This window comes from Ruditapes philippinarum, unplaced genomic scaffold (genome assembly GCF_026571515.1).
Source record: "Ruditapes philippinarum isolate M1 unplaced genomic scaffold, ASM2657151v2 ctg7223_1_1_1_1, whole genome shotgun sequence".
Lineage (NCBI taxonomy): Eukaryota > Metazoa > Mollusca > Bivalvia > Venerida > Veneridae > Ruditapes > Ruditapes philippinarum.
This window is the reverse complement of record NW_026853463.1, coordinates 46,098-67,445: the sequence shown is the minus strand read 5'-3', so window position 1 is coordinate 67,445 and position 21,348 is coordinate 46,098. Positions and strand designations below refer to the sequence as shown.

Below are 21,348 nucleotides of genomic sequence, written 5' to 3'. Positions count from 1 at the left end.
TAACTTAAACTTCTTTAATGTATTTAATGATTCTGACAATGTAGAATAATATGATCAGTACATTTTACAACAATATCAAAACTTTCAGTAACAAAATCTGAACATGAAATGGCAATAATGAAAATCAGGGTTTTATTCTTACATGATCATTTCTATGTTAAAATATAAAGAATTCATAATAAACAAACTAACCCCCCCCCCCCCCCCCCCCCAAAAAAAAAAGCTGTCCAAGGAGCAGCTCAATCCTCATTCCTCGGTGCAGGATCGTGAAATGCATATTACTAGACTTAATCAGAATAAAAGGTCATACTGACCCTTAATTTTTGACCTGATAATGGGTGTGACAGGTTGAACATGTCAAAATGCATCCACATTACACATTTGTAAGTATTGATGTTAATGACTTTAAAAAAAACAACACCTTAACCAATAAGATTAACTGACTCCAGCAAGTGGGTCATGTCTTCGAAAAGTGAGATAATCAAGATAATAAAAAGCCTAAAGATTTATTTTCACGTAAACTGAGAGAATTTAATTTTTTTCTTATGATTTATATGTCCCATACCCTGATGTACTTGAGTAATATCTTTATCCCCTTTGGAATTTGAAAGTGTCTGTTAGCAATTTGAGGTATTTAAAATTATTAACCCTGACCTACCTGGACCTAAATGTGATGAGCTTTTGGCCCCAGTATTGAGCCAGGCCAGCTTGCACTTCTTTACAGACTGACCACTAGAGACCATACTTCATGCTCTATACTGTTTGCTGACCAAATACAAACTTGCGTCTTGATATCCCCAAATTGATAATAAACAGTTCTAAATAAGGAAGCTGTACAAGTCTTATGGCAGAATAGAGAAGTCAATAACACTGTGTATATTCAAGCAGTAAATATTCTGACATTATTCATGTGCTAATGTCCAAATAGTGACATAACATTTCCTTAAAATAAACACTGATTTACAACATTTTTTAATTGAAACCCTGATTTATTACTTATCTACAATGGACTAGATGTAGAAAAATAATATAAATGAGCCGCGTCACGACAAAACCAACATAATGGGTTTGCGACCAGCATGAAATCCAGACCACCCTGCGCATCTGTGCAGTCTGATCAGGATCGATGCTATTCGCTATCAGTTTCACTACTTGTTATAGGAATTGTAAGCGAACAGCATGGATCCTGATCAGATTGCGTGGATGCGCAGGCTGGTCTGGATCCTACTGGTCGCAAATGCATTATGTTGGTTTTGTCGTGACGTGGCTCAAATTGTAGATATGGCTTATATCAAGTTTATGATGACTTTCATGGAAAGTAAAAATTCTGAATACAGAAAAAAAATTATGTAACTTTACACATAAGTGTAAATAATATAACTATGTACATGAGCTTAAGGCTAAAAATTCTATATAATATGTCCATAGAGTGTTGTTGAGTGACAATGGTGAATTTAGGAATGTTCTGATAGATGGTTGATTAAATGTACGTTCAGCTTGCCAAAAAAAAATTCACTTCCATACAATTATTAATGGTATACTTTTTTGTGCCATATAAAGGGATAATAATTCTACACTACTCAAACTTGTATATATAAAATTCATTCGCTTTAAACTACACATGACATTTTTTTGTCTGAAAAAAAGAGAAAAAAAAAAATGCAAAAAAAATCACAATATTCCAATGTCTGTTTTTGATGTCCTCTTCATTTAGTATACATACACAATACAGGTATATAAATAAACACAATATAAGTAATGGTAAAATTTCTCAAACAAAATATTGCACAATAACAAATAATGAAATGGAAATTCTAACACATATTCCCCTACTATATACTCCTTCAATATACATAACATTCTTTGTGCGTATAAGCATTGCCATATAAAATTGTCAATTTTATGACATTATCTTTCATGACTTGGTAATAATTACCATTTCCTCTTTTGATTTTTTTTAAAAAAATATTTCAAAGTTTGTTCTTGTTGAACAATATAGGTTCCTAAAAAACAAATTTCCCTTCCCAAATCTGTTTGTATAAATCAAAAGTACGGAATTTTCTGAATTTTGGATATCTGTAATAGTTAATTTTGCAATCAATCTGCAAGTAGTGTTAAAGCATTCTTCTTAGACCTGATATAATGTTTTATAACAATAGTGTAACAATAATTTAAGAACTGATTGAATAATTAATATTTGAACATTCAATCTATCTGAAACTACTAAACTGTAAAAGATTCTCCAGAAATATTTATCAACATTACCTTTTACCATATATAGAGGATATTGAATGAGTGTAAGTTCAATACTGAATTTATTGCACAAGTTGAATAAAATTATATTATGCGAGCCTCTGGCGAGCATAATGTTATTTTATTCAACGAGTGCAATAAATTCAGTAATGAACTTACACGAATTTAATATTCTATCTATCACATACCTAAAATAAAGACCGTTTAAAGTGAAATAAGAGTCATTTTCCAGTGACGCGCCTATAGATTTACGCTAAACATTTAGCGCGTCTTTACACTATGTTGGCATAACGCTAATGACGTTACGTCAAAATATATGCACAGCCGTGCAATACCATATTTACGGAGTCGCAAAATCGGCACGGGTGTGTGATAAAATCATATAATTTTTTACAGAAGTTTAAACTAAATACCTTAAAAACATAATTTTATGGTCAAAGTAGATAGACAAATCAAATAAATCATTTTGTGTAAATTGTTGGATTTTATGCCACACTAACACTGTAATGGTCACTCAATGACTTTCCAGCTTCACTTGTGAGTGCACTCGTTGTTTATTATTTCATGCATGAGCGGGAGAATCCCCAACCTTTCATAAGCTAGCTTGTTCAGGAGTATAAGGGAATATATAACCATATCTATGGCTAAAATACTAAGGAATTATCAACTGTACAATATTAACTTTCTATACAGTAAACCAACTTTACGGTAATAAAGCTAACAAAAATTATGATGTGTATGAATAAAGTCATATTATTAGGGGAAAAAAGGATAACAATAATTTAAACCAGTTGTTTTAATCATAATAAAATTTCTGATTTTCTTTTTAAAAAATATACAGAAACAAATTCTCGTATCAAATTGAATACTCTTAAATTCAACTGACTAACGTCACTTAATACTATAGAAATGAATATATAAACAAGGAAATGTTAACACAGTTTACAACTATGTTAAATAACTTGCACTAACAAAACAAATGCCCTATTGCAGTCATTTTCAGTATATATCTAGTAGATTAACTGTAGAGTGCAAATTGTGACGAATTGTTTAAACTCTAAATTTCTTGTTTTGGTTTTATCATGATGTGCAATAATTATGGAGCACCTTAAATTCTCATAAATAAATAAACGTGTACAGTGAAATGTGTGTTTCAAAAATGGCTGAAAATTGATGGAAGCTTCAGACCATGAAAATCAGAATTTTTTAATAGCATGATGTTCAGTGTTAATATATAATTAGGTGCTACCTATATTACGGAAAGCTCTTGGAGCCTGTGGCCATGCTCGAATTTTCCGCATATAAAAAAGTTTTTTTTGTTTTTTTTTTTCAATTAGGTTATATTGTCAAAAGATACGAAGGCAGTAATTTTTACTTGTACAGTTTAGAGGATTTCTAACTGGAAATAAATCGTCATAATAAACTTCTCTCTGAATAAACATGTATCTTTATGATAAACTATTTAAAAATTTAAATGAAAGATATAAGGATAGTTTCATACATGTTCAAACAAACAAACAGACAGACAAACAATCTTAGAGACAGTTAAGGTGATTGGACAACTTAAACTATTCACAACCTTCTCAATTCACTAAATATATAATTATAACACTAAAAATTCTCAATAATGAAATGAAAAAAAAAACTTAATAATTTCACTAAAAATAATAATATACAGACAATACATAGCTAAACTTTACACAAAACTTCTGGCGTATCATATATGTTAAAAATATGTAACCCTGTAAATTTCACATTGCTTTAAAGAAAACTACCATGTAAACTTTACTTGTATTACATAATATCTAATAATGGATAAAAAAAACCCAGCAACAACAAAATAATATACTATAATCATAGTAAAATTGTTGTATTTATAATGCACAACATATTTCAGTGTGTTTTAACATATGCAAAATGAGGAATAATTATGTAATAAAGGTAAGTTACAAATGGATGTGGATATTTCTAAAAGCCAGGCTGCATCTTATATGAAAATATTTCTAGTCACATATTTAAATAATCAAAGTAACATAAACAATTTTACAATAAACATAACTTCCTAACCAGTTAACGAACAGAACTTAAAAATCAAAAGCTTCAAGTAGAAGAAATCTAAGTTATAAATATTTTATCATATCAGTACAATACCATGCAGAGTAAAACTGTTGCCTCGTCACATTCGAAGGCAACTGATATAAATAAAATACAGGTACACCTCCCCAAAATCATAAGAATCTTGTTCAAATAAAAAATAATCTGATCAGCAGTTTTTTTTATAATACAGCATAAGAGTAGTTCTGTTGAAATTTAAGCTACTTTAATCACAGTTCAATAAATACTGATACTGCAACTATCAACTACTTAATTGAAGGGAGAAACTTCGCAAGTGTCTCTGGTATATTTTCAGGCATCAATGAAAGCCTTTAGATTTTTATCACTGATCTTAAACACTTAACATCAAAGGCTAAGTTACAAACCCCAAGCAGTTACATGGGGCAGGATAGGATTTTAACCTTGGGATATAATCTGTATGGAGAGCAGTTATGACAGAACCATATAATGAAGCATGCATATTGACCATATTAATGTCTAAGTTCACCTGATGCCAGCAGGCAAATTAAACATAACATTCATGCAAATGCAGATATAAAGACTAGTTTAAAAATGATATTGTGAAATCATATGAATTATCACTTTTTTAAAACATGGTCCTTAATATACCTGTAATTCAGTGGGAGCAAATGCAGCATTTTTTTAACAAGGTACTTCAAAATCAACCATTTTCTTCCTCCGAGTGTGAAGAGAACCTTTGTTTTATACCTTCAAATATTGTAATGAGATTCTGCAGCCCAAACAAATAGCCATCGTCAATGCCTTTATGCGGAGCATCATCACTGAATCCACGATGTGTGGAATGGGCAAAATCTATCATACGAACATCCACCAAACAATTATCATCTTGAGCAGGTGTGTTTAATTCATCACTATTTACTTGAGTTTCTGTGTCAACTACTGAATTCACAGTTTCCTTATCGGACGACGTATCATGTTCTAAGTCACTATCCTGTACCATCCCCCTCCCACTGTACATTATCAATAACGAACTTGAATAGAACCTGAAAGAGTCCTGTTTTTTTACAATCTTGTAAAGTTGTTGAAGACGATTTAAAATTGGATCAACAAGTTCCAGCCGCAATTTCTCACCATCATACAAGAAAAGTTCAAGACTTTCTTTAAACTCTGGTACTGTAAGCTTCCGACCAAAGTACTTGTTCTGACAAACAAACTGTCCAGAGGTAGACTGGTAAACCTGAAGTCAAAATAAAACAAACATATGAATAAATCATCTTTATCACTTCACTCCAGTATACAGTTTTACATCATAGCATTACTACAGTGTAAAATTTACTGTAATAATCTATAAATAGGAAGCATTTACAGTAGTCAAACAATTTCCTATTGGTTTTAAAACACAAGCTGTTAAAACTAAAGCATTTTAACAGAAAATTAATATTTTAAAGAATAAATATTCAGATTTTATGTAGCAGCAAATAATAAAAAGTTAGTAGCATACCACTCTAAAATTCCAAGTCAAAAACTTTTCTATAGCAAACATAGTTAACACAATAATTCAATATCTCACACTTTACATTTATGCTTTATTTCAGATAGTGAATTTTTTTAATTACTTTAAAGCTAATCATATAATAACAAACCTTAAACCATACTCATAGCATTAAATTAAAAAGTCATGATTCCTTTAAAATTTTAAATAGTTAAATAAAAGACATTGGTCAAGTTAATAATAGTTTGTGCTCCATCTAGAAACTGACATTTGATTTTTTTTTCAAATCTGCATTCAGTTTTGAATACCTTTAACATATAAAATTTGAATATTCTAGACACACAAAGATTCTATAAAAATTAATGAAATAAATTTAATTTCTTATATTTTCATTCTTTTCCATGTAAAAAAGGTATCAAAATTCTTTGAAAAGTACATTTTTTAAAGCATTTTTAAATTTTTCTGGTATAAAGAATTACCAATCTTGTAAGTTGCCAACATTGAAAAAATCACGGCCAAGGCAGTTGCATCCTTGTTAACATTCTAGGCTGCCCTGAAGCCATACTCAACCCTGCCAAATACAAAGGCATGTTCAAAACTAAACAAGTATAGTCAAACTTGTACTCAAGACCCTCTGTGAACAGAGTCCAGTTCCCTTTAAATATCACAAAATTGTTATCCAATTTAACCCTTCACCTGCTGAATTTGTGAAAAATATTTGCCAGGCTTCAATTTTGTGACAATCCTTTTAAAGTTTTAGGGATTTCAATATAAAAATACAAAATTGAGCTACCAAGAGTATAGAGCCTGGACAGATGTGCACACCAATCTAGCTCTAAACTGATGGTTACCAATCACTTTCCGTTCTAACAAGGTAAGGGTTAAGCAATCAAACAATATTTTAACATGTGAATAAATGTCACCTACATGCAATAGGTGGTCCTAATACATTTGACTATACTTGTAATGAGTCATGGTTTAATTCCACTATTTTTATATCTGATAAGATAAGAGAGATCACTTACCAGAATCAAAGACTCTTTTGTCCTGGAAAGAGGTTGTCTGCCCCTTACAGATGATTTTTTTCATAGATGGAAAAAGAATGAGAGGGAACTGATGACAGAAAACAATGACAAAATCATAAAGAAGACAAGTGTGTACAACTTCTGAAAATTACAGTAGAACACTGGAAGGAAACATTATGCCAGGATAAATACAATAAAGACTACCTGCATGCCAATAAGTCTCAAACCAACAGCACTGGATGTGGTCGATGCACATTTTCTCATCTGACTATTTTTCTTGGATTCTGGAGCATCATCGCCATGTTGTCTGGTCCCCATCTTTAAGTCTAGTATACATGGATACTTAAACTTTGCTGCTACATTTTCCAGCAATATAAACTCTGAACAAAAACAGGAAAACATCTTAGTAAGTATTATTTATTTTGTTTTGTTTCACACCTATACAGTAATTTTTCAGCTTTACTGGTTCAGGAAGGCCTCAGGTGTCCCTTGGGCATTATTTCAGTAACAAGCTGGCACCAGAGTATTCTGTTAACCAGCTGGATAGTTTGCCATCCTATCAAAGAATTCATTTTTCATTTTGAGAATTAAACTTACAGCAGTGACATGTGTGTGACTCTTAAGACATTGACCTTAACCACTTGGCCACTGAGGCACCACCTTGGTATGTATGAACCTGAATGCAACTAAAGAGTGTATTTAGCAAATTGAAATTTGACGTTATTATAGCTGACACTAGTTTTTGAGTGCAATATCAAATAGACCTTGTTTTAATAAAGACCTAGAGTGAAGATCCAATTGGTTTCTGAATTTCAGCATAATGAAAGAGGCAATAGTTTAAAAGTCCTAGTTCAAATAGGAATTCCATCATGGCCAGTTCAGTATTATTAACAGAGATAAATGTAGTTTATTTTTCAACAATGATCTAAATGGGGAAATAGAATATGTCCTTTACTTCAAATCATTTTACCCACTTAAATGTTGTATCAAAGTTGAAGTACATACATACTCTGTCTTTTCTTTAAATATAATTATAAGAAAAAGCAAATTTCATTTCTCACTTTTAAAATTAGAGTCTTGATTGTCCATCCTCATTTTTGCTAGTGATCGTTTATGACATTTCAAGCTCCAGGGATTGAGGTTAGCTGATTTTGGTCCAGATTTGGGATCAGGAGAGTGGAAAACTGTATCTGTCTGTGTACTAACTTCAATACTTCCACTTCTTAATAGCCGGACACTGTAAATAAATTAACAACATAACTAACTTTTTAAGCACATCAGAATTTTTTATTCTGAAAAAAGTGTGTGGAGAAACAACAATGACCCTGAAAATTTTAATACACATTTTAATAAAATGCGAAAATGCTTGTCAGAAATGAAGGAATTAGATATGATAAAGGGCATATAGCTATATATTGGCAGCTAAATCATCTGAGGTCCAAAGGCCTTATAACTTAAAATTTGAATTTCTTACATAGATCAACTGGGTCACTTTAACCATGAAGATATGCAAATGATAATTAAGAAATATAATTAGAAATAAATTGAAAATCCAATTATTGTGCTATTCTGTGCCCGATTGGAGTGAAGAGTTTTTTTGTTTTTTTCAAAATTAGAACATTTATTCTGGAAAAAGGACTGAGCAAATGATCTTCAATTTTTCAAACAAGTTATTGGTCCAGCCCTACATCAAATGGACCATTTATCTTAAAAATAATTATTTCCATTCCCATCATGTCAAAATACCTCAGTAGAGTCCATTTAACCCTTTCATACAATCATTAACTATATCATTTGTTTAAACCAATGCTTAAAGGGGAGTGGTGGCCTAGTGGTAAAGGTGTCTGCCTTTCAACCCAGGGATCATGGGTTCGAGCCCTAATCAGGTCACGACCATGTTTCTTCCTGGAAGCGGACTTAAAAGTGATAAATATAAGTTGCAAGAACTTGTTTCACTATCGAGCTTTAATAAATATGTTTTAAACTAAATCATCAAATGTGTTATACCTTGACAAATGTTAGAAAATCACTTATATTGAGACAACCTTGTAATTTTGTAATGTCACATCAAAATGTCTCCAAGGAAACTCATTATTTTCTCTCGAAATTCGATCAGCAAAACCAGTCAAGTTAATTACTGTCATCTGAACGGATTTCATCTTGTATGACAGTAACAAATACTAAGAAAATCTGACACCATTCCAACAACCTCGTTAGAGAATTCAATCTGTACCAGCAGGTAGTCATATAACATAAACTATAATTATAGTCTGGATGTTTCACAGATTTGTTTACAGTTTGGTTTTATTCATCAATTATTAACTATGAAAAGTCATTCCAAACCAACTAAAAGTCTACCTGTTGTACTCATACATGAGAACATGAAATCTGTGAATCTTGGCTCTATTAATCAATCATTGGCTTACCTAACAATAACATTATAGTTTTTTCAAATATTTTAAAAAATCATTTTGAACAACAAAATAATCTATATGCCATATGTTTACTACATACAGGTGACACTATTGTTTTCTCCTGTATCTTGACATTTTCCCTTTATTCTATGTTTTTCCATTATTATTCCTGACATTTGGCTTACCAATAGGAGAAAATTGTGTTAAACTAGAGATAAAACAGCATTATACAATATGAATTATTCATTACTTAGCAAATGACATACATGTATACCATGGTTTGTATGAAGACCATGAATATGTTAAAATATAGGGTTACAGTCACTCCATTGGATTATATAACATTTTTTGCTCAAACAGTCACAGTCTTAAAGGTGGTAAAGGATTTTGTCCTTCTTTGCATGTTTGTTAAGATGATGATTTGCCTTTACAACAAAAACCAGTATAATGTCAGGGTAACATGCACATTCTGTGCAGTATAACTGGATTCTATACAATTTGCTGGTAAATTTGAGCTTTTTTACATTAAAACCCCTAAATAACATGAACTGCCTATAGAACAGCTTGCTTATTACTTTCTAGAGGGAAAAGGGTACGATTTAAAAAAAAACTTTAAGGTCAACAAGAGGGCCATGATGGCACTAACTGGTTTTCTTACAATTACTAATAATTAATGAATAAAGAATTGTGAGAGCTAAAGTGTTAACAAGGTTATTTTTTCAAATTTTTCTGGTGACCTAGTCTTTGATCCAAGATGACCTACAACATGTATACTCAAACATGATCTGTATATCATTGAAATAAACATTCTGACGAAGATTTGACCTGCTGAAATTCTTTTTAATCAGAGATGACCACCTGTACATTGTTAATTGTCATTCTTGTTCTAAAATTTTCAAGTTAAGACAATGGTCATATATGAGAATTTCAAAGAAAGGAGCTTATTGAAAACAAGACATATCACTGCAGGTGATAGATGCTCTCCATACTAGCATGGTTGTCAATGTATTTCAATGCCAAATATAGCAAAATAATTTCTATCTTAAGCATCATTAACCTTGACCCTCCACCAAAAGTAAGAGAATTACAAAAGCTATGTTCCTAAATGTTACAGTTGGAATACACACCTACCTTCATAACAATCAGTACAACCTCTGACAACTGCATCAGGGAATCAGTTCTTTGGCTAAGTAGTCTAGAGCATTGTCACTCTCTTGTAAGCAGGAGGTTGCAAGTTCGAATCCCAGTCAAGGCAGGATCTTTTCTGATGCATTTGCATCTTTCTGTTACAAACTAAATATTTTCGTAAGACTAACAAATATGAAAGATAATTTAAGAAATCAGTCAATAAATAAGTTGCTAAGAGAAACAGAAGGAAAGCGAGGCAGTATTACAGAAACTATGGAAGGACCAAGCTGCAACTATATGCTCCCTGAAATTTTTTCCTGAAGCACAAAAGAGGGCACAATGTTGTGTTGTTTTTTTTTAATCTGTGGCAGAGATATGCTTACAACAGGACTAAAAATTTAAATGATGGCATAAAAAAGTATAGCATTGTCAAGGAACATTACCTATAAGAATTGCCAGCAACTCTTGAATGTTTCTTCCTGGAGGGTATAACTGGACTGTTGGGGTGTTCATTTTCACTTCCACTTGACAGTGGTGAATTTGCCCTCTCAAACTGTTTTGGAGACACCCTCGGTGATGACCTCTGAGATGTTGATCCCTGACCTTCACTGCTGTCTGATGGCATAGGATGCCCAATCAGAGTTATCTCCCCATCATTATCTTCCTGAAGTTCCACTTCAATGATTCCTGCAACCAGTAGCTTAGAATTAAATCAGTTTAAAATCATTCATGTATATTACATTGTAAAGAAATGATAGGTTAATGGTTATATAATAAGAAGGTTGCATATGATTCCCTAGTTACCATAGGTTATAAACTTACAATCTCTCTGAGGTTAAAACAAGAGGTAGTCACATGATTGTCACAGTAATATTGATACATGTCAGTCAGAAACCATAGATGAAAATGATTTAAACATACCTTCATGACTGTAGTGCTTGAAAAATGGAAGTTTTAAACCAAATTGTGCTGTTACATACAAATAATATGACAGGTTTTCAATTTAGTATGTTTATGTTTTCTCTAGTCAGAATACATGTATTTGTTTCCCATTTTGCTTTTCATGAATATGTCAAGTGCATTTATTTTTTTGCTGTTGTTAACTTAAAAGAACAAAATTCTTTACATCTCACATTCTATTCAGTACATAATTTCACAGTCTGTCCCGGGAGATCTTGAACAAACTAGTATTTTATAGCTTAAAACTAATTAATTGATATTCAGGAACATCAATAAAATGACAATAAATGTGAAACATTGTCGCTGTTAAGTTTCTAATCAGGAGAGAGGGCAATGATTAAAAGGTTCACACACTTGAGAAATGTGTTTTTCTTGTTCTTAAATTCTTTATTACGCAAAATTTTCAAACAGCGATGTAAAAGCCAAGCAAAGCAAAGCAAAAAATTCAAACCTTTTAGCAAATCTTTATTGCTGAATGCAAAGAGGCCAGAAAATATCCCAATAGTTCATAGCATTATCAGGACCGTAAAGATCAAATTTTGATCATTTCTATACAAAGGAAAAACTTATTCTGTAATTGTAAATCGCTTAAATGGGAACCTTAAAACGTTGTCTTACAAGATAAATGAAAATGTTGCATGCTCAAGTAGAGCAACAGTAAATTATGCATGCTATGACAGTACCTCGTAGCACTGACATTAACAGAATATCTGACAACAACAAATGATGATTTTCTTGTGACCAGTCACAGACTCGGATCTGTCAGTCCTTTTTGGTCTCCCCGAAAGCTATTTGATGAAAATTGGAGAAAAAAATTGAAACATATTATGTTCAGTTAGATTTATAACAGATCATAATTCAATGAAAATTTGATTTACTATAGACTACACTATTAACAGGACATACAGGATCTACTTTAAACCAAGAAATAGTCTAAGTAATAGTTATTACAGAGTGTACAGACAGTTTCACTGGTCAGTTATCTAAGATGCAGTTCTGAAAAAAAGTATGTAATGTATTATAATAAAGAACCTATTTTTTCAAATCCATTTTAGAAGTTGGCCAAGACAATTTTTGTGATATTCTTAGATTATTATGACATAGACAGTAAAAGCCAGTCAGATTAATTAAGGAGTGAACCAGGTCTAGCTTTGTCATGTGAACAAGACCTAGATTTTACTATTTTCCCCAGCTGTTACAGGTGTTAATTCAACAATAGTAAAGTTATATCAACATTTGATTCAAAATTCTGTTCTAACTGTATATAGGAAATATTTCATAAAAATTATGCCAAAAAACTTGTGTTTTTGTTTTGTTTTTTCATATACATAATGTTTTTTTTTTTATTTTTAACCCAACAGATAAAATTTAATAGTTCATGTGCATGTATAAATTTATTCTATAGATTAGCCTTGAATACAATAAAATTAGACATTCATCTTTTTATTACAAAAGAGTTTACAAAGAGTGTCCTATGTGTGACCTTAAATTATGAATCAATTATCTACTCGACCAATACAGCAGTTCAATGACATTTCAAAATGATGATTGAAAGTTCATGTCTAAGATAAAGCCTGATGCTTGAAAACAAAAATGTCTTATAATATAAACACCATAAATTATTTTAGCTTTAAATATGTACAAATCTTATCAAAGTTTGATATACATGTATACACATTTATTTACCAAAGTAATGTACTTTCTCTCTCACCACTTAACTGGTAACTATAACTGAAGTCTTGTTTCCCTAATAACAACCTGGCAAAGCTCCATTCAGCCACTAAGGGGTTAATTAAGGTCAAGTAGTTAAGGTCAGTGACTTGTTAGGACTGATCCTTCCAGCTGTAGATTCAAATTAGCATAGGGTGTATACTAAGTTTGCCTCTCAAACAACATTCCTGTCTGTGGCTTACTTCATTGACATGACCAAGAGGCATCTAATGTTTTCAACAGGCATTGGTAAAATGTATGAACATGTGAAGTGATTATATCAAAAACATAACCTTGTCTTCAATTTGTGACAGTAGCCATATACAAAATCAATGTGTAATTGAAGATATCGGTGACATTAGAACAGTTGGTAAGTTTCCTGTTAGAGGGACAGTATGATTACACCCTGTAGTTATATTACCTATATGTACAGACATATGACTGGCACAATCTGATTTGTAACATGTCATTTAAGACAAGTGTTACATGATTGAAATTGTGGTAACCATCTTTGCTTCTTACTTTGTTACTTTAAACAATTAAATACTTGAGACAGTCATACTCAGAATATTTGCTGAGGCTTTCAAGTAGTTCTGATAAAAAAAGTAGGCCTAGAAATGTTAAGAGTATAAACCTGCCCTATTCCAGTAAATCATTTCAAGTGTAAGCACATAAAATGTTTGTTGTACTCTTTTTTCCTGTTCAAGTGGGCATTTTGAGGAGAAGTTGATAAAAGTTCAATTCAAAATAATAAAATTGATAGACATTTTACTTGATGTCATTAAAATTATTCTTTCGTACAAACTTGAAATCTCAGCAAAGTTTCCACTTAAGACCAGAGTGTTTAATAATAGGCTCAGAGTATATGTTTCCTTAAAACTTTTAAAACGTGAAAAACTGCACTTTTTTCTATTCTATGCACTCACATTAAAATATTTGTAAAATTTCTGAATTAAGACTAGAAATGTGTCATCATGCCACGGATGCCCCCGCATGCAGCCAAAATTTCAGATGTTATAATATTTAGTTCCAAATTTGTTTGCACAAATAATTTTTTTCATTTTAAGTTCAAAGCCCTTAAAACTTTTCAATGTTAACACAAACCATTTTCATACAATGTTCAAGGCACTGAAATTATTCAGTCTAAACCTTTTGAAAATAGCATATTTCATATTTGTAGCCAATATAATGGCTACATACATTTCAGTGCTGAAACTGAAAGTTCAAAATTTTTACAACATTCAAGAAAGATAAGTTTGTCCAAAATCATTGAACCACGACCAAATTCAAACTTAAACTGCTTATTCCTAAGATGTATCTATATTATTTTCAAAGTGAAAGGGACATAACTCTGCCAAAAAGTCATCGAACCATGACCAAATTCCAACTTGACCTGCCCATTCCTTTGACATATCCATATGTCAAATTTGAGTAGTTGGGTAGATAATGAACAGAAACTGTAAATTTCATATTATTTTCAAAGTGAAAGGGGCATTACTCTGACAAAAATCATTGAACCATGACCAAATTCCAACTTGGCCTGGGCATTCCAAAAATATATCCATATGTCAAATTTGAGTTGAATGTGTTGTACCATTGGGGAGATAATAAACAGAAAGTGAAAGGGGCATCACTCTGCCAAAAATCATTGAACCATGACCAAATTCGAACTTGACCTGTATTTTCTCACGACATATCCATATGACATATTTGAGTTGAATGTGTTGTACTGTTGGGGAGATAATGAACGGAAACTGAAAATTTCATATCATTTTCAAAGTAAAAGGGGCATAACTCTGCCAAAAATCATCGAACCATGACCAAATTCGAACTTGACCTGTATTTTCTCATGACATATCCATATGTCAAGTGGATATGTCAAGTTTGAGTTGAATGTGTTGTACCATTGGGGAGATAATGAACGGAAACTGAAAATTTCATATTATTTTAAAGTAAAAGGGGCATAACTCTGCCAAAAATCATCAAACCATGACCAAATTCGAACTTGACCTGTATTTTCTCACGACATATCCATTTGTCAAATTTGAGTTGAATGTGTGCAACCGTTACTAAGATAATGAACGGAAACTGATGATGACGGAATGACAGAATGACGGAATGACGGAAGGACAGAATGACGGAAGGACGGAATGACGGAAGGACGGAAGGACGGAAGGACGGAACAGGGTAACACTATATGCCCCGGCCATTACATGGCGGGGGCATAAAAACATTGCCAAAACATCTTGATATATCACAGTACATTCTAACAAAATGTTTTAATATTTATTTCCTATATGATCATATAAGATGAAACTTTATGTAACTGGCAATGAAAGAAGATGTGCCTACAAATTTATCTACCAGTGTATTTAAATACAAGGACAATCCTTAAATCATTACCTCCACTAAGAAACGAAATAATTTCAAGTTCAATTTCTGTTCAAATGATTACCATACATGTCTATATAATTATTACTTTTAGTCATTTCATGTCCTGCTCATAAACATTGAAGGACAGGTTAATGAGGACATAAACTTGGACTTGGACTGGAAAATTAACCATAAAAAAATTCACTGATTTATATTCAAATTTATTACTAATCATATAAATTTTGTTGATACATGTATGTTACTTTGGCTGAATTTTATAATAAAAATTTGTGATAATATCTTAGCTTTTATTGAGTTTATCTTTTATTCTTTGAAAATATTCTGGTAACTTTTGAGTTTGGGTGTTGATGACAATGTGGCATACCACCAACAGTGGCATACCACCAATACTAAATTAAACCAGACCATATATACCATGCAATCTGATGTCAAGAAATTGACATTGTGTCACAGTTCAAAAAGAATCAGTGGAGGAAGGGTAAAAAAGCTTGTTCCCTGAGTGTTTTGTTTACCTCTGTATGCTGGTATAAAAGTCTTCAGCTCTGATGGCAGTGATTCATAGAAAAGGTGCTCCCTGGTGATCAATGGTTTACATAATGTCGTCTCGTTAAATCTCAATACACAACTGTGCCCTCCTACCTGAAATCATAAATATATATTCAGTTTAATTACTAGCAATATTAAGGTTAATTGATGATTTTTCAAGATCTACCATAGGAGTTAGGAAAGTAAAATCCACTTCTTCAGGCATAAGCAGGCATCACTTTGGAAGAAACCACAACCTTCTATAAAAATCTTGATAGATTTTGGCCACAAAACAATTTGCATTTCTACAAATATGATTTTTCAGACAAGTGATTCAAAAGTCAGAAACTTTCACCACATGACTATGGTAATCCTAATAAAACAAATCACTTCTATGCATGAAATATCAGTTTTTTATCAGCATTTATTAATGGACAAGATAACATATGTTATTTACAGATTCAAAAGAATATAATTATTTACCTGTATCAACCTGGCTTTGTTTACAGGTAATCTTTCATTCCTGGCTAGTTTAGAATCTATTGCACTATTTTTTACAAGGATGCAAATGTAAACAGATTATATATGAGTCTTTGTCAGAAATGAAAACTTCTAACACCATTCATTAATAATTTCCTTTTTTATAAGCATTAAAGGTTATATAAAAGTGTGTGTGTCTTTGTAAGGATTATTTAATGAAACATCTTTATTTTTGTAAGCATTATGTTATGCTATTAAGAGTGTCTTTCTTTCAAGATTAGGTTATGGAAACTGTGAGTGCTATGTTGTTCACCAAGCTGGAACAAGTTTAACTACTTTTGTACAGGATCACCTATCGCCATTCCCATTTGTTTCAACAAAACCTGCCCACAACTTAACAAAATATTATTACTTTTTTTCAATTTTCAAATAAGGAAGCCGTTCGATTCGATAGACTTGAATAATTTTAGCTAAATTTGTAGAAAGTCAAACTTGCTTCAGTCCTCCGTCAAAATCTTCTCCGCAGCTAAGGAGATGTAGTTTCAAACTCAAACATTAATTCTATAAAGGATATTGAATGAGTGTAGGTTCAATACTGAACTTATTGAATGAGTTGAATAAAATTATATTATGTGACCCTCTGGCAAACGAGTTTAATAAATTTGGTAATGAACCTAGGTACACAAATATAATATTTTTTTGTCACATACCCAAAAGAAAGACTGTTTAAAGTACAAAAGAATTTTTTTTCCATGACGTGCCTAAAGTGAAATGCTAACATATAGCGCATCTTTACACTACGTTTGTATGTCAAGTCAAAATATATGCACGGCCGTGCAATCCCATTTTACAGGGTCACAAAATCAGCATGGGTATGTGATAAAACGTACATAAGAAAAGACAGTGAATGTTGTATGACAACATACCTGGTGTATAAATGGTTCAAGTTGGACGGGTTCTGTGTCAGTTATATCCTCATCGGTGCTGCTATAGTCTGGCATCTCGGATGATGTCCCAGCCTCTATATACTCATAACTGAAATAGTCATTTATATACATTAACTATATTTTATAATCGTAATATTGAATGAGTGTATATCCTATACTGATTTTATTCAACATGTTGAGCAAAATCAGAAATGAAGTTAAACAAAATTAATTTTCTATTTATCAATTACATGAAATAGGTTTTACAGTAGAAATGAATGATAATCTAGAAGTTTCAAGCAAACCTTTTCAGGGTGTCTTGACATTTTGTTTGTATAATGCAAACGACTTCACATCAAAATATATGTGCAGCCATGCAATACCTTTTTTACACAGGTATTTGATAAATCTATTTATCATATGATGGAATAAATGGAAGGCCAATTCAACAGTTATTAAGCCTGGTCAATAATCTAGTTGATTTCACAATGATAAAATGTTTAGGTGGAATCTCTACAGATATTTAATTCAATGCAGGACATTACATTTACTATAAAGCAAATAATATGTGGAAGAATAAACACTTAACATACATGTATATAAATATTTTAATCAGAATTATACATTAAAATTTTTGAGCTACATGTATTAATTTGCATATTAACACTTTTTTCTTTTTCTATTTTACAATATTTCGTCAAAATATAATTTTCTTAAGTACTTCCCGCTATCTTAGCATTAAAATCATTTAAATTTTCATGCTAATTGGTTGTCTCTTTAACATGAAAGACATGTTTTTCAGTCACTCTTGACATTTTTAAATATTGTAGATCAAAACAATTATTTCAATATTACACACTTACAAAAGAGCAACATATACAATAAGTGCATACATTGTTTGCTTATGTTGTAAATAATGGAAGTGTTCACTATATAGAAGATATATTTGTCAATCTTGACAAATTGTTTATTACTTTACAATCTGTTTTTGGTTACCCTTGGTGTTGTAAACAATATGTTAAACAATGCTGAGGATTTATTTTTATTTATAAATTTATACCTTGAGTTTGAGATCGATTAAATACCCTGTGTGTTGTTATGTTTGTATGTTGATATTCACATTTTAAAAAGACACAAAAAATCATTCTGAAAGTTTACCTAAATCATTTTTGGAAAAACAGTCATGTACACTCACAATTATCATCAGTTTTCGAAAAACAGAGATATAGTTAATGTAAATTCTTTTTTCAAAAGAGTTCACACAGTTACTCCAATTTTTTAGAAGATAATCAACAGAGTAAACATGATTATTATGATTTATACCTAAATGGTTTTGGAAAGCATCCTAACTGGTTTGTGAAGTATTCTGACGGTTTAATACCTCAAGTTATCAATACACTTATCCTAACTTGTATGTGTGTATGTATATGATGTACCATTATTATAATAATGGAAATAAACTCATCCAGGAAATATGAATAGAGTGTATTGACAGATTTCATTTTTTAATATAATTATTGTACAAGAAAACATGACAACAGGATCTCAAAATAATAAATAAAAACTTTAAATAATCCTTCATTCCCCACCTATCTAGATAATTATATTGTGAAATACACTAGCTTCAGCAGACTGACATCTTATTGTTGCCAAATATTTCAATAAGCTATCTTACAAGCATTTATCGGCAGACAAAGATCTCTTCCTGGTATCAAGATGAGAAGTAATAATCCGGTATTAAATCTGGCATATATATCCTCTACTTTTATAGTACAGTATATAAATATATTCTTTTCACATAGTCTTTTATAGAGTATTCAGACACACAAAATGAATGATGTTTCCTTCTGCAGTAAATGTCTAAACCTAAAAGTGATTTTTCCAGTCCACACATTGATTTCCCCCAAGAATCTAGATCACTATTGTGTGTACTATAAACAATTCTCTTGTGTAACTCTTCATTCCTTGATTTTTCTTTTCCAATTTTTTTAATTCAACGAAAAAGCCATCAATATGTTTTTTGCCACCTTTGGTAATGCATGATTCTTGTATACATAAAAAGAGTTTTATCAAATTAGATTGATATAAGATTGCCCACAAGTTTTCATTCACACTCAAATAAACTTTTAGTTACTGAAAATTAACAAAAAATATTTTATCAAAAAAAAAAAAAAAAAAATATTAATGATTTAAACAAAAATAAATTTAATCCTATAAACATAAATAAGAAGTTATTGTTTTTACACATTAGCCTTTTCTTTATTCAAACAACATGAAGACAGTAAAATGTTCAAATATTTACATATCAGGAGTGTGTGCATGATAAATTTATTCAGAACGAAGTTTTCCCTTGAATGTGTGGTGCATGATAAATTTATTCAGTTGAAACCCCCCTTTTTTTGGGCCCATTAATTTGCGTTGGGGGAAAAAGGGGCTCGGGGAAAATACCAATTTTGGGTGCAACCCCTACCCCAAGGGGGCACTCTTTTCCCAGTGGGGGGGAGAGCTCGGGTATTAAAACCAGGGAGATTTTAAAAGGGCTGTTTCCCGTCGGCAATTTCCCCCCTGAATATTGTTTATGATAACTTTAGCCCAAAAATATGGCCCTCTTGCCAGCTGGAATACTAAACAACCCTAGGCCAATTCTAGCTTGGGAGGTAGACAAGACGGGGACGGGGGAGGAAGAAAATTAAAGCCAAGGGGCCACATTTTGGGTTTTGGAAAAATTTGGGGGGTGGTGAAAGGGGGAAACCCAAATTTTCTGGCCGCCACAAGCAGCAACAAGGGGCATTTTGTTTGCCCCCTTAAAACAAAATGCCCAAGGGGTTTTTCCCACTTTAAAAATTTTTGAATTTTGAGGGACTCCTGCCGGTTTTTTATTTCCCAAAAAAAGTAAAAATCCACAAACCCCCCCCCTACCATTTCCCAGAAAACCCCCCCTAAACGTACCATACTTTTTGGGACCGGGTTGGGGGATAGTGTTTTGCATTGAGGGGGACTCTTTTTTGCCGGGCCCCCATCCCCAAAAGGCTTTCTAGGGTTAGAAAACTGGTATTTTCCTTTACCCGAACATTATCTTTATGAGGGTTTAAGAAGTTTTTTTGGGGAAACCGTTCTTTTTAAAGTTCACTCGCTATTTTTAAACAAGGCGAGGGGGAATGATAAGAAAAGTTGTCCCTTTTGTCGTTTGTTTAAAATGGAAACCCGGTCGAAGGTTTTATGGCTTGTTTAAACAAAAAGGGTTTTAAAGCTTAACATACAAGAGGCTGGTTGGGAAATTTTGGCGGGCCCCGTTTGGGGCCCAAAAAATGAGTTGCCAGCTTGCCCACAGGAAAGTTTTTCAGAATTCACCCAAAAAGGGGAAAAACCCGGGGTTCCCTAAAATAGTGGGGGGCCCGAGTGCTAAACTTAGTTTTTTAAAAAGCTTTTTAAAAAAGCTGCCAGAGGGGTTTGTCCATTTTTCCAAACAGTAAACCCAGATTCTTTTCGGGGTAGGGTTTAAAAGACCAAAAAGGCCGGGTTCCACCATGTTTGTTTGGGCCAACAAACCAAAAGGTTTCCTGTCAGGGGCCCATACAAATAAAAACGCCAAAGGGGGGTTTTAAAAGCGGGGTTTTGCAGCCATGTTTTTGGTTTGCCCGGGAAAAAAAAAAACCGGGAAAAAAGGGTTTTTGCTGGTTTGCCTCCCACCATCACGGGAAAGCCCCCAGAAAAAGGCCTATGAAAACCCAATGTTTTAACCCCAAACCCTTTAAAGGGGAACCGGGACCCAAAGGGATGCCCAAAAAACCCTTTTTTTTCAAAAATTGCCCCAACCCCCCGAAAGATAAACCGGTTTCCCTAAAAATTTGTGGCAAAATTTGGGGGCATTTAAAAAAATTAATTGCCCCAAAGTTTAAGGGAACAACCATAAGTCTTTTAAAAACTAAAATTTGGGGAGGGTTTGAAAAAAAGGGGTGGGGTCG

The 21,348-nt window shown here is 32.3% G+C and overlaps 1 protein-coding gene across 1 annotated transcript in view; it reads right to left on the bottom strand.

Annotated features, from left to right (window-relative positions):
* LOC132736931 (inositol hexakisphosphate kinase 1-like) overlaps positions 1–21,348 on the bottom strand; it is a 43,172-nt gene continuing 21,824 nt past the window's right edge. Inside the window, exons 2-7 of the mRNA XM_060724144.1 lie at positions 17,384–17,492; positions 15,965–16,091; positions 10,832–11,075; positions 7,908–8,083; positions 7,051–7,226; positions 1–5,566 (exon numbers count right to left, since the gene is read on the bottom strand). Of these exons, the coding sequence (XP_060580127.1) occupies positions 5,030–5,566; positions 7,051–7,226; positions 7,908–8,083; positions 10,832–11,075; positions 15,965–16,091; positions 17,384–17,492 (1,369 nt within the window). The 3' untranslated portion in view covers positions 1–5,029. The remainder of the gene's footprint in view (positions 5,567–7,050; positions 7,227–7,907; positions 8,084–10,831; positions 11,076–15,964; positions 16,092–17,383; positions 17,493–21,348) is intronic.